Below are 13,929 nucleotides of genomic sequence, written 5' to 3' on the forward strand. Positions count from 1 at the left end.
AAACTTCGCGGAAGGTCGTTCTGACGTGACCTGTAATGTCCACAGCGGTTGCAAGAATTTGCATATGAGTTTAATGAGATTGAGGTAATCGAGGCATGTGATTAATCCTGTTTTGTTTATTTAAAGCCGTAATTGTTTATTGTTAAGCAAGTTTATCTCTGCAGACGTTGAAATAAGCAGCTACTCGCCGACTCGTCTCGCATCAAAACACTTGTCTGTGTACTCGCGGGCAGATGACCACGGAGTACGTTGATCACTGTGTCGGATTAACGAGACTAATTAAAAAGTGATTTCAGCAGTTCGTTGCAAATTTGGTGTGTCGATGTCAGGAGTGCGAGGCTGTCGGATTAACGGGTCCTAATAGCGATGAAGTATATTGTAGATGTATATTGCTGCACGGTCGATTGTCAACAATTAAAATCATTCCCGGGTTCACGTTGCCATACAGCCAATTCAAGGAATTCGAGACGTGCACGTCTGTAAAAAGTTGATATAAGTGCCTTAATGCATATCCCAGAAACTAACCCTTACTTGTTGACAAAGAAACTCGTAAGGTTGTGTCATTGTAAAGTACAGCCTGACGCGTTATTGTTGTCACTGTTAATTTGACGCATTCATTACTGGATGAACGTTTAGGAGTAAATCAGACCTCTTATTGATATGTCCATGTCTTTGTACATGTTTATGTACATAAAACATATTAAATTAACTGAAACATGAGGCACTCAAGATGGGTGACAGCAGCATAAAAATGTATTATATTAAAATAGCATAATATTTTTAGATAATAATTTGTTTTAATATATTTTACCCCGTTATCAATTCCATATGTTATTGGGCAATTCTTGGTATATTATTAATGTTAAATGTGTTCATATACAATCATATAGAAAATATTTCGATATTGACATCAATACATTAATTTTCGCTTCGCTTCGATTCTCTTACACTTTCACAATTCTTCGCCAGTGACTGGAAGTATGAACGATCGAGCGAATTCCGATTCAAGTAATCGTTGCATTCTTGCAAAACGCTGCGCCTGTGATGTCGATACATAGTACTTTGGCTAATTCGTGGTGTCATCAACTATTATACCACGGAAAGAAATCGTGATTCTCTCATATATGAAGTTTATATATATATATACCTTCTGAAATGAAGAATATTTTGGCAACAACTACGGGATATTGTGCCAACGCGTGCACGGTCTGTTTGGCTTTTTATATATATTAGTTGCTGATGGAATGTGCAGTTATCCCCCTGTTTGTCAATGTAAACAAAACAAGAGGCGACATATTTTAACGTGGAGGGGTAAGTTCATTTATGGAGAAGTCACGTGCTGTATTGCGTCATCCCAGTTGACCGCAGGGTGATCACTGGCTCCCATAAATTTCATGCTGTTTCCCATTTGATTACGCGTATTTGGTGATAGCACAGGGATTACCTAATACAATAATATCCAAACAACAATGAACACCTGTTATTTTTATTTGTTTAAAACACACGACGTAGGTTTTCCGTATCTGGACCTAATTATGATCCGACTTCCATCTTCATCAATTTAACAAATCAATCTTTGCTGTGACTAGTTTTGAACATCAAGCTGTCGCGTATGCAAGAGTTAAAACTAATCTGAAACAACATTAAAAGTGAGAAGAAGTGAGTGCTGAAATCATACTGGGTATATAAAAGTCCAGTTCCCAGTTTTTTCTGTACCAATTCATCATGGCATCATTGAAAAGCAGACGACAAGCATTGCGGAGAAGTCAGCGTTGATCAAGAGAGAAAGAAATTCACAGGCTAAAGACAGAATCGGAGGCCTTGGCATGAAGCAGGAAAAGACAGGGTACGACCAGACACTGGACAATGCACTGTTTGCGTGGTTTACGCTATCCCGACATGACGGGACACCCATCTGTGGCGAAGTTATGAAATTTCAAGCCCAAAAGATTATTTCATTCATGTATATCTTACCATATTTGCATTCAAATGGGCCCAACAGTCAAAGTAGTTAACAATAACGGAACATCAAAACTTCTACAAAAAATCGATCTTACTCATTTATGCACATACGTCCTCAAGTGTGCATATACAGTACATGTATTGGACTCCTCTTTAGTTCAACTATCACCCGACCTACATTCCATAATTGGAATAACGCGGGGGTCGTCCATGGGCCCCGAGACCCGCGTTATCGCGGGGGATGACTGTATAACTGCCAAAGACAGTGGATAATTAAATATACAGAGTTTCCTGTGTATGGCACATGTGTATGCCGATTGAGGAATTTGCATTATTTCTAGAAGTACTGTATGCATATGAAATATATATTAGAAAATCACCGTGGGCATGTGGACTGTAAATATCAAATGCCCCACAGCATATTAACAATATCAAACAACAATCTTATGTTATCCCATACGCATGCAAGCATTATGAAATCGACGCTAAAAACAAGGAAATAAATCTGTTTCACCCAAGGTGATGTGTTTAAGAACATTGGTTTTGTATGAAATAAGACACCCCGCAACATGTAATAAGGGTTAATCATATTTTATTCATCTGAGATTTGATAACAGGCCAAACTGGCTCATGTAAATAACGCTCCCTCCAACACAACATATATTAAATACCGCATTCAGCAATATTCCAGCTATATGACGGCGGTCTGTAAATAATCGAGTCTGGACCAGACAGTCCTGTGATTGACATACTGAGCATCGATCCACGCAATTGGGATTGATGACATGCATCAACCAAGTCAGGGTCGCTGACTTTGTTGATGCATGTCATCGTTTGTTTGTTTGTTGTTTAACGCCGCACCCAGCAATATTCTAGCTATATGACGGCGGTCTGTAAAATAGTCGAGTCTGGACCAGACAACCCAGTGATTAATATTATGAGCATCGATCCATGCATTTGGGATCGATTACATGCATCAACCAAGTCAGCGAGCCTGGCCACCCGATCCCGTTGGTCGCCTTTTACAAGCATGGTCGCCTTTTACAAGCATGGTCACCTTTTACGGCAAGCATGGGTTGCTGGCATGTCATAGTATCTCAATTGCTTGAATCCACATGCACATCAATTCCAACACATTTCTCCTGGGTTTTTTATCTTTTTTCGCCACGGCGTAAGTCATGGAAGTAATCAAGGTAATCGCCGTTTCACTTCGACTTACCCGATTTCATAATGTTTTATGCAGTAACTAAACTGAGCAAAAACTCCGTGAAACTATGTTTACCACAAGTTCGTTGTCGCTGTCTCGGCGCCTTATAACATGTATAAAAAAGCCCGCAAGCGCTTAGCACCACTGGTAATGCAAATATGATTCGCCAGGCATATGTCTTTTACCCTTTTCAACTGGTGGTCCCTTAAAGAACCACCAGTTGGAATGGGTAAAAGACATATGCGCAACACGTTTGAATTTAATGCTTGCTAATCGTATATTTAAGCAACATTTATCCAATGAGGACAGTCGGGATTTTACTATCGATTTTATTTGTGTGGCGGCAGTTTCATATATAATATAACCCCAGATCCATATTGGTAATGCTTTACGCATGGAAATCAACCGCGATATCGTGGTTCTAAATATTTGAATCTGCTGTCACAATTATTTTGATTGCTATTAAAATTCCACATGCCCCCCAAATCCCAACACATTTTCCCTGCTTTTGATCTTTTTTCACCACCGCGTTACGCATGGAGGTTGGCGAAAATAGTCGAAAACAACCGTGTGTTCATTTGTGTAAGCATTTGCATAATGCAGTGTCGATACGGAACATTGAGGTAAACATCGCCATCACACACACATATATGCTGTCACAATCAAAATCGCTAATATTATACCACATGTCCTCCAATTTCCAACATATTTCTCCTGCTTTTGATCTTTTCTGAAAATGTATGCCATTTTTTCTTGTAATCTCCGTTTTTGACGACTGTTGTTTTCGATTTATATGTATGATAAAACAACACATACATATTCGTCAGGCGGTATCCTTGGAAACCATCATGGTTATCATGTTTAAAAATATTGAAATCTGCTGTCACAATTCCAACACATTTCTCCTGCTTTTTAAATGTTTTTCGCCACCGCGTTACACATGGCGAAAATAGTTAAAAAACTGTTCCGTAAGCATTTGCGATTCTAATGTTATCAAATTCGTGGATTCAAGGAAATGCCATAAATCCCTGTATAACAACTTCTGATAAGTTTATTACATAAACAGAACCACCTGCCCGACATGCTCATTACAGAACATTTCAATACATACACAGCACAGATCACTTTTACGTCGTGTCATGACCTCATTGTAGACATGATAGAGCTACTGGTCACCGACCAGTTATCGTCATTTATTTTTCATTTCTGTCACTCCGTGATTTCAATTCGTGAAATAAGATTCAGTTGATCTCTGTTAGAACTTTCGCGTGCCACGTGATCACGCATGCGCTTCAGTTATACAAGTGACATTACCAATTTGTCGTCTGCAATCTGACAAACCAATATTAACCAAATTCGATCTCTACATGCTTATCTTATGTACTATGGATTTCGATATATACACATGCTATGTACAGCTCAAATAGGTTCCAGAATTGTATTTTGAGAAAGAAATGACTGACCGATAGAAAGCAATGCCAGAACGGAAGTGCGTCATTGTGGGTTTTTTTAATTTTTGAGTGAATTAGTCGCGTTAGCCCGCATGTCTTTGATAAAACTGTATTCGAGCTTGGCGATTATTGTGGGTTTTTTAAAAAAATATTTCCTCACTAGTGTTTTGTTTATCATTTTCGGATAAATATTTCTTTCTTCTAATGAAAACGAGCAAAATTAAAATGATATCCCGTGCGACAACGGGGAGTTGGCGATAATTTATAGCCAGTAGCAATACAGTCTAAATAATTATGCCAAATAATATGTAAAGCGCACAGAAAGGCTTGCATTTCTAATTTCAGAATAAGCGTGTTTGTTTACGAAATGTTGTGTCACATGATATGCAAATTAGGTGTAATGCCAGGTCACCACTGCGCCGGAATAAAGCTTTTTGCCGGATCATGGTTGGTCTGATTACAACAATGCTTATCGTTTTTGCTGAATTGTTATATTCTGACCGTTCTTCAGATGGAAATCGCGCGGATGTTTAAAATATGGAACTTCGTGGACATATCGTGGTTGGTTACCACATGTGACAAAGATTTCTCATGTATATATTCTGGCATTAAACATCGTGTCCGTGCCGATAACTCGGGGCGACAAATGCCGACTGACATGACTAACATCACACGAACGTCTTTCGCATGCTCAAATTATTCCGTACCGTATCGCCACATAATAAAGCGGCGGAAGGGAACATTGAGGTGAGTATCGCCATCACACACACATATATATGCTGTCACAATTAAAATCGCTAATAAAATACCACATGCTCCCCTAATTTCCAACATATTTCTCCTGCTTTCGATCTTTTCTGAAAATGTATTTTCTTGGGGACTGTAATTTTCGATTCAATTGTGTGGCGGCAGATTTACATATAATAAAATCCCACATACATATTTGTCAGGCGATATCCACGGAAACCAACCGCGTTATCATGGTTATAATATATTGAAATTTGCTGTCTCAATTCCAACACATTTCTCCTTTTTTTTCGCCACCCGCGTTACAGTGTTCCGTAAGCATTTGCGATTCTCATGTTATCAAAATTGTCATACAAAATTCATGAAAACAAGAAAATGCCATAAACAATATAAACATAAACAACTAAACAACTAAAATTTCTCTTGCAAAATTCGTGGGTTCAAGGGAATGCTGGCTTTGATTTTATTAACGAGGTGCAATAAATCACTGTAAAAACAACTTGGTGACACTGACAAGTTTATTACATAAACAGAACACCTGCCCGACATGGTCATTACGTAACATTTCCTGTGTGTTACAGCAAAGATCACGATTGTGTTTGTAGGAATTACCATAATTAATTCACATGGTGTAACTTGCGTTGACAATACGATGAGACCTGACATTAGGCACAAGTAGTCAGCTGATCCGGTCGAAGAACTCTCAAGTTGTCTGCACATCCGGTAAAAGAGCTCTCAAAATGTAACGAAATGTCATTTCTTGGGTACCTGAGACAGTCAAAGCTTTTGAGAATTTCCTCATTCTCTCTCCAATGTCTTTTTGTTTGAAGGCAACATTGTATTACGCTTAATAATGATGATGTACTTAGAGTTGTATATTTTATTGCCGCTTCTTCTTCTTGGCAGCTGATGGTAAATAAGCCGCACTCGGTTATCTCCCTTGAACGCGCGAATGGCTTGCCCACCAATTCCAACACATTTCTCCTGCTTTTGATATTTTTTCGCCACCGCGTTACACATGGAAGTTGGCGAAAATCATCGCGTTACGGTGCGTTATAGTATTCCTTAAGCATTTGCGATTCTAATGATATAAGTATTATTACAAAATTCATCAAATGAAGTTTGCAGTTGCCAATTGAAATGACCCTACTGTTTTGCATCATTTTTTTTAACATTTTCCCTTTCTAAGTCAAGATTACTGTTATTTTTTTTTCAAAAGTACATTAATACAAACATAATGAATGTATGTTACTATTTGTGTCTTTCTTCATGCAAGTTAATACTTTTTTTATAACAAAAAGGGGGAAAATATGTAAAATCAGGCCAAACTGAATTTCTACACAGAGTTATGGGAATTGAATTGCCGTGTCGGCAAGAGGCCACCCTAACTGATTAGCCCATGTCAAAATAGCTGCAATGGAAATTCTAAAATAAACATTTCTAAAACTCCTTAATATTAAAAGGCACCAGTTCAGTATGTGCCTGGTAGACATGCAAAGTTTTGTAAGAAAGTATTTAACGGTTTTTGAGTTACGCTCCGGAAACGAACACCACCCTCATAGAACCTAAGTCCAACTTGTTGCCATGTAAACGTAAAAAAAAAAAACTTCTAAAATTCCTAAATGGCAAAAGGCACAAGTTTATCATGAGTCTGATAGACATGCAAAGTTTTGTAAGAAAGTTTTGAATGGGTTTTGAGTTATGCTCCGGAAACGAACGCCACCCTATAGAACCTAAGTCCAACTGGTTGCCATGGAAACGTAAAAACAAAATATATAAAAAATTCCTAAATAGCAAAAGGCACCAGTTCAGTATGTGCCTGGTAGACATGCAAAGTTTTGTAAGAAAGTATTTAATGGTTTTTGAGTTACGCTCCGGAAACGAACACCATCCTTATAGAACCTAAGTCCAACTTGTTACCATGGAAACGTAAAAAATAAAAGTTTCTAAAATTCCTAAATAGCAAACGGCACAACTTCAGTATGTGACTGATAGATATGCCAAGTTTCGATCAAATACACTGAATTATTATCGAGTTCTGCCCTGGAAAAGGAAATGATTACGGACGGACTTACAGACGGACAGACAGACTGGCTGATCGCTATATTCCCCCGCATTATATGCCAGGGGGATAAAAACACATTCCGACTTTCATGATCTGGTAAGCCACGCTCTGATTGGTTGGATGAAAGGTCGTTCTGACGTGACCCATAATGGGATGTCCTCAGATCTTTGTTTAGCGATAGCAAGAACTAAGATCTGATTTTAATGAGATTGGGTATGATGTGGCCAGAGATCAAACCACCGACCTTCCTCTCTCTGGGCAGACACTCTAACCACTGGACCACAGAGGTGGACAGGAGAATGGTCAAACAGGTCATGTAGGTTAGCACATTAACAAGTTTTCCTCAACAAGTTCAATATTTTCTTCCCTATTGTTCATTATCTCACTGAATAGTAAACGGATTGAGAAAATCATTGATAAGTAATGGGAAGTAATAAACAAAGTGTCTGATTTCAGAACAAAGACCAGTAAACACAATGGTTAATATAGATGTGGTCGTATCTGAGGACTGTATCATCTGGAATTTTGTATTGCATTATATTGTGATACTTGGGTCTGTATTTTGAAAGTTAATATATTTCCACTAACATACATGTTTTTTCTTTCACTTTCCAACAGCCCTTCTTGTTTGTTAGACCAAAATAGCGCCTTACGTCGTTCCCCTTTTGCTGGACATGATCTCAAAGTCAAGAGGCTTTGCAGCCATAGTCACACTTTATCAACTGAGGTTACACAGGGACAAATAGCAGTGAATTTTTTTTTGTCAATGATTGGACGTATCAGGGATGTACAAAAAATTAGTTATTAATCCATCCCAAAGAAATAAACATATTTTCTAAATACACCAACCCAAGTTTAGGTCGTATCGAAAACTCATTGTTGATGGTTCGAATCATGTTTTTATGTACAAAAAAATATTTATTAATCCATCCGAAATAAATAAATATATTTTTTCAATCCACCCACCCAAGTTTAGGTCGTATCAAAAACTCATAGCTGATGGTTCGAATCACGTTTTTATGTGTACTACTCAACATTTGCGAAGGACCCAAATGTTTGGTGGCCAAGATACAGTTGCAAGTTGTAGAGGTATCATAATGATGAGTGAGTAGTAAATGTTGTTATCAACTGTTTATCCATGGAATAATACCGCCTAATGATTGATGTCATTATAAGCATCTTTGTTTTCCACTGACAGACTACTGTCCAAGACTCATCTTTAGTCACAGGTGTGGTCCTTATCAAATGTTGTGTAGTATATATTAGTTTGAAATACATACCTCACTCTTAGCAGCCTTTATACATTCCTCACAGGAACCGTTGTTGGCATGACATTCTGAAATAAAGAGATGGACATTGAAATTATTTGTACACATGTAAATTTCTTATATCAGTGTTCAAAATTAAGGGAGTCCAGTCTCATTGAAATCAGATCTCAGTTCTCGCTACCGCTAAACAAGCTATGAGAACATCCCATTACGGTTCATGTCAGAATGACCCTTCATGAACTTTGACCGACAAATGAAGTCGACATTAGCCAATCAGAAAGTAGCTACTCATCCACTTCCATTACAGACAACATTTTGAGAAATATTTTGAATATTCCAAATTTGCAAAATGAACAAAAAACATTCTAGAATGTTTAATAGATGGTCGAGATTGTGTGACAGTATTCTCACTGGCTATGGAAAGTTTCTTTGGTTCAAATGTTTATCCATTGAAGCGAGAGGTAGAGATGGTTTTGATGGAGTCCGTTGTTACAGCCCGTAACCGTTGTTCGAAATACCCTGTGTTAACCTTTTCGAGGTTGCTTGATTAAAAAACACATTCTGACTGTCACTCTCATGATCTGGTAACATGGTAAGAAAACGTATAACTTTCTGGATGACAAATTCTGGTTTATTGCATATAGCAGCATTTGGATGTAGTGGAGTGGAGTGACTACAACCAAGAGATGAGATCAGAGCTTCAGATAAGCTCTGCATCTGAGTAACATATGCATCAGAAATGCAGAAATATGCAGTAAAATAAAATCCAAGCGTATCAAATACGCAACAAACATTACAGATACGCTACAAAAATCAAACTTGTGGGTATCATCAAAATATTGTGAAGTAACCCTGTGTATTCGATTAGCAAATCAGCAACTTATTTTGAAATTATAAACGGTCATTCCGTCAACCTTGCCAAACTCCACGATGACAATTACATCATGATCATTCGTTTGAATACCCAGATAGAATTACTGATACCCAATGATTTTAAAATGCATGGGTAAAATACCCACAACACCAAAAGCTTATCTGGAGCTCTTCGAGATATATATATGCATGACATGTTGTGATAAAAAGCAAATTAACCTTCACAACAGGTAATAGATAACAAGTTGCATACAGATAATTGGATGGAGCAAAATGTACAGTAAGAATAACAAATAGCACACAGGTAATGAAGCACACAGGTGAAGAAGGCAGATGTCCAGTAAGGATAAGGATTAAAAGAATTAAACAGTTGTAACAAATGATTGGATCCTAATTAAAATAATCTATTGCTTGATCAGATCTTCATAGGCACACGAGATGTAATCCACTTGATCTCTGTTGATCAAAAGTTGGTGACAGCGTATTTCTATAGCTTCTGCGAGTTTTCTTTTGGTGAAGTCCTGGTGTTTGGTTGAATTGGTTGAAACTGAATTTGACGGCTAGGGGACATTTGCTGGTGGTCTGAGAGGGCCATCTTCCCGAGGCAAGAGAGTTAACTGACTTTAAAAGTCCAGTTTCCACCCTTGCCAAACTAGGCTTGAATTCCGGGGCTCAATCGTAGCGCCACCAGTGGCTATTACTAGTTATGTCCCTTATATTCCTCTCCTATGGACCAATTAGATGCTTCCTCTCATATCACTTGCATTTGCTTCAAACAAAATTGCAGCGCCCAGTCAAGACGATCAAGACTCACTAGCCTCGGGAAGATGGAGAGGGCTGATTTCCTGTCTCCCAAGGCTAGGGAGTTAACTGAATGTAAAAGTCCAGTTTCCACCCTTGCCAAACGAAGCTGGAATTTCTGGGCTCAACCGTAGCGCCACCAGTGTCTATTATGAGTTATGCCCCTTCTATGTCCCTCCTATTGACCAATCAGATTCCACCTCTCATATCACTTGCAATTGCTCAAAACAAAATAGCGGCACCCAGTCAAAATGATCTGATCAATAATCAAGATCTATATTGTAATAAAATGGGCCTAATTTGCACAGTGGATCAAATAACTTGAGCACCTGGATTAAAAACATGAAAAGATTTGGAAAATGTCTTTTGATGCCAAGTTGGCGGTACACATGCTATACAAATCGTACAAACGACCTGAATCTGCACAGCAGTTGAAGAACCGAATGTTGATTTCGTTACACGATTTTGATTGGGTTACACAGACTTCTTAGTCCAGCCAAAAAATAATTCCAGCCTAGTTCGGCAAGGGTGGAAACTGGACTTTTACAGTCAGTAAACTCCACTGCCTCAGGAAGATGGCTTTTGAGGATTTAAGTTCTTTGACGCAAGTATCTACTGGGCGGGAGGTTTCAGCAATGTACGAGTCACCACTGTCACAATTAATCTTATAGCTTACTCCTTTGAGGGGGTTGGTTGTTGGAGGGGGTTGGGCCATAAACTTGGAGGGTGGTTCTAATAGATGGAGAGCCAGTGGGTTTGATGCCTTCTTGGTTCTTAGTAATCTGCTGATTTGATGAGAGGGTAGGGTAGGGGGATTGTGATAGGGGCGGATTTTGGTCTAGTTTGTTTTGGTTTGGGCTAGAGTGTGATGGAGATGGTCCTCTTCACTAGCAGTAGCATGGTAGGGTACTAGTTGAGATTGGTGAAGACATGCTGCAGATGTTTAAGTTCCTGGTCAAGGTCAAGGTTGCTGGTGCAGATGTTCTTGGCTCTCTTGGTCAGTGTGGAGATGATGGCAGACTTAGGAGGAATGGTGGGAGGAATGGTTGAAGTGAATGTACTGGTCAGAATGGGTAGGTTTCATGTAGACGGTGGTTTGGATCTTGTTGGGGTCTCTGGACACAAGTCCCTGTTAATCTGTTGCTAATCACAACATGTCATGCACATATACCTCTCATCATTTGGTATTGTCACTCCAGCTTGATAACGGTGTAAGAATCTACATGGAATCATCACTAGATGCAATAAACCAGAAGTTATCCATAAAGTTTTCTTACTGAATTTAATTAAATTGCGACGTCCTGGTTTGTTGCTGTAGAATTGAACCTAGGGATCCGTGGGGATTCCAGGTTAAAACTGGCGCTCCCCCTATCAGGGAGATAACTCTCATCCCAAACATTGATGCTGTCGACTAATGGAAGCTGCTGTATTACAGAAAATCATGGGGTCCTTGTCATAATGCTAATGTTAGACGTTTAGATTTAGGGGATCCGCAACTTTAAATACCACAGGAGCAAACCTCGGGGGCCCAGGACCAACCATAACAATACAATTGCGTATCGTATAGATAGGTGCAAGATCAGATCTGTGACACATAGTAATATTTTCAGTAAAACCATGTTTCAAATAAACAGGATTTCTGCCTCAGGGAAAACTTATGTAGGATTCGCACCTAAGTGCCCTTGGCAGGCAAACTGGAAAAATACTCATCATGTTTTCAAAATTGGGATTTGGGTTAAAGTTCTTATTTTCTCAAATTTGAAGGTATTTTATAATACAATAGTATAAAACTAAGCATGAATGCTTTTTCATCCTCATTATTCATCCTGTTATCAGTGAAATACAAGTCAACACCAGAAATGGGCTTCACACATTTTACCCATGTCGGGAATCGAACCCGGGTCTTCAGCGTGACGAACGAACTCCTTAACCACTAGACTAGTAGAACTTTGCCCTTTTTAAGAGTTTTGCTATATTTATCATTATAAGGACCAGTGGGCTAAAACTGTTAGATTCTTTCGCTGCAACAACAACAAAATTGATTTGATATCAAGTCAGTTTGTGCGTGTGTCAAGAACAATACTAACTCTATGCTTCAGGACAAATTGTTAGCTAGTAGAAGTTTAGTTAGGTGAAATAATTTGGTACTTGTTGTAAGAATTGTTTACAATGAAGTTGGAACAGTTATGAGACGATTCATGAATTAACATCACTAGTAACAGTACTACTACGTTTACATCATCGCAAATGGTCACATTAATGACTGGAACCCAACATCTCAAACAAAGAATACGCCAATGAATTGTCACCTGTCACAGTTATAATTAGTAACTGCATGATCTGTCAAATGTCGTGACGAACATGCAGCGCTTTGATAATGATAGTCAACGCAAGCTAGCTGCCTCACTTTGGCATAGTTTTTCAACTTCTGTAACTGGGCAATTAAAGTAATTCTGAAAACATAACGCATGTTTAACATGTCACTTTAAATATTAGGCCCATAGCTACCTTCTTCGGGTGTCAATGTACTTGAAGGGTGTGTTGGACCTGGTGTCGTTTTTGGTTGCGTAGTTGGTTGTTTTGAAGTCGTCGATGGAGCAGTTGTGGTGGCCGAGAATGCAATAGCAAACAGTGTAATACTGACAGCAAATGCCAGCAAATATGATCTGTTCGTCACCATTTTAACTGAAATGTCCTTCCTAGTTATGTTTTGCTACGCCTCCGGCTGTCCGTAAACCACTAACGTTGTGCAGTACGTCACTTCCGTTTGTTTACAACGTCATAGGTATTGTCGGTCGCGTGATTCTTATTTTATCGATGTGATGATTAGTCATTTAACGGAGTCGATATAAAACTTATATACAGTAAATTGTCAGCTAGATGTTTAAATATGTAAAACTTAAACTACATAGTTCTTTAAAACTATATTTTATCTAGCGCAAACATTTCTTTGAATCATTTTTATTTGAAATCTAATTTACAAAGTCTTCAAAAACATTTACAGTACTTTTAACTCAACAACATTTCCTATTTATTCTATAAATTATGAAAAAGTACCACTATCACGCCAGATCTCCCCGTCGATATAGACAGGTCAGGTCTTCATTCTGTACAATACGTATGATGACACCAGGATATCTAACAACTATTATTATACAAGGACAGAACGAACTTGCTTATATAAAACATTCTTGTCACGGTTTTTGTATGTGCAAGGATGAATAATTGTGAGTGAGTGAGTATGGTTTTACGCCGCTTTTAGCAATATTCCAGCCATATCACGGCGGGGGACACAAGAAATGGGCTTCACATACTGTACCCATGTCGGGAATCGAACCCGGGTCTTCGGTGTGACGAGCGAACGCTTAAACCACAAGAGTACTCGACCGCCCGAAAGGATGAATAAAATGAACATAATGAGACAAGGACAGACATCTAATTTTTCACTTGTGTGGTGATATATAAAGTCAGGCATTTTAATAGCCTACTTAATGAGAACTATCTTGCTGTTTCTCAATGACTGGAGGTTCGTATATACCGAACCAACGATATGGA

At 38.6% G+C, this 13,929-nt stretch overlaps 1 protein-coding gene across 2 annotated transcripts in view; it reads right to left on the minus strand.

Annotated features, from left to right (window-relative positions):
- Positions 1-13,121, minus strand: part of LOC139464931 (pituitary tumor-transforming gene 1 protein-interacting protein-like) — a 35,566-nt gene extending 22,445 nt beyond the window's left edge. For both annotated transcript variants that reach the window (XM_071246534.1, XM_071246533.1), the window contains exons 1-2: positions 12,883-13,121; positions 8,713-8,768 (exon numbers count right to left, since the gene is read on the minus strand). In XM_071246534.1, the coding sequence (XP_071102635.1) occupies positions 8,713-8,768; positions 12,883-13,054 (228 nt within the window). In that variant the 5' untranslated portion in view covers positions 13,055-13,121. The remainder of the gene's footprint in view (positions 1-8,712; positions 8,769-12,882) is intronic.
- Positions 13,122-13,929: the final 808 nt, after the last annotated feature.

The sequence above is a fragment of the Haliotis cracherodii genome, unplaced genomic scaffold (assembly GCF_022045235.1).
Source record: "Haliotis cracherodii isolate W230 unplaced genomic scaffold, xgHalCrac1.p SCAF_17, whole genome shotgun sequence".
Lineage (NCBI taxonomy): Eukaryota > Metazoa > Mollusca > Gastropoda > Lepetellida > Haliotidae > Haliotis > Haliotis cracherodii.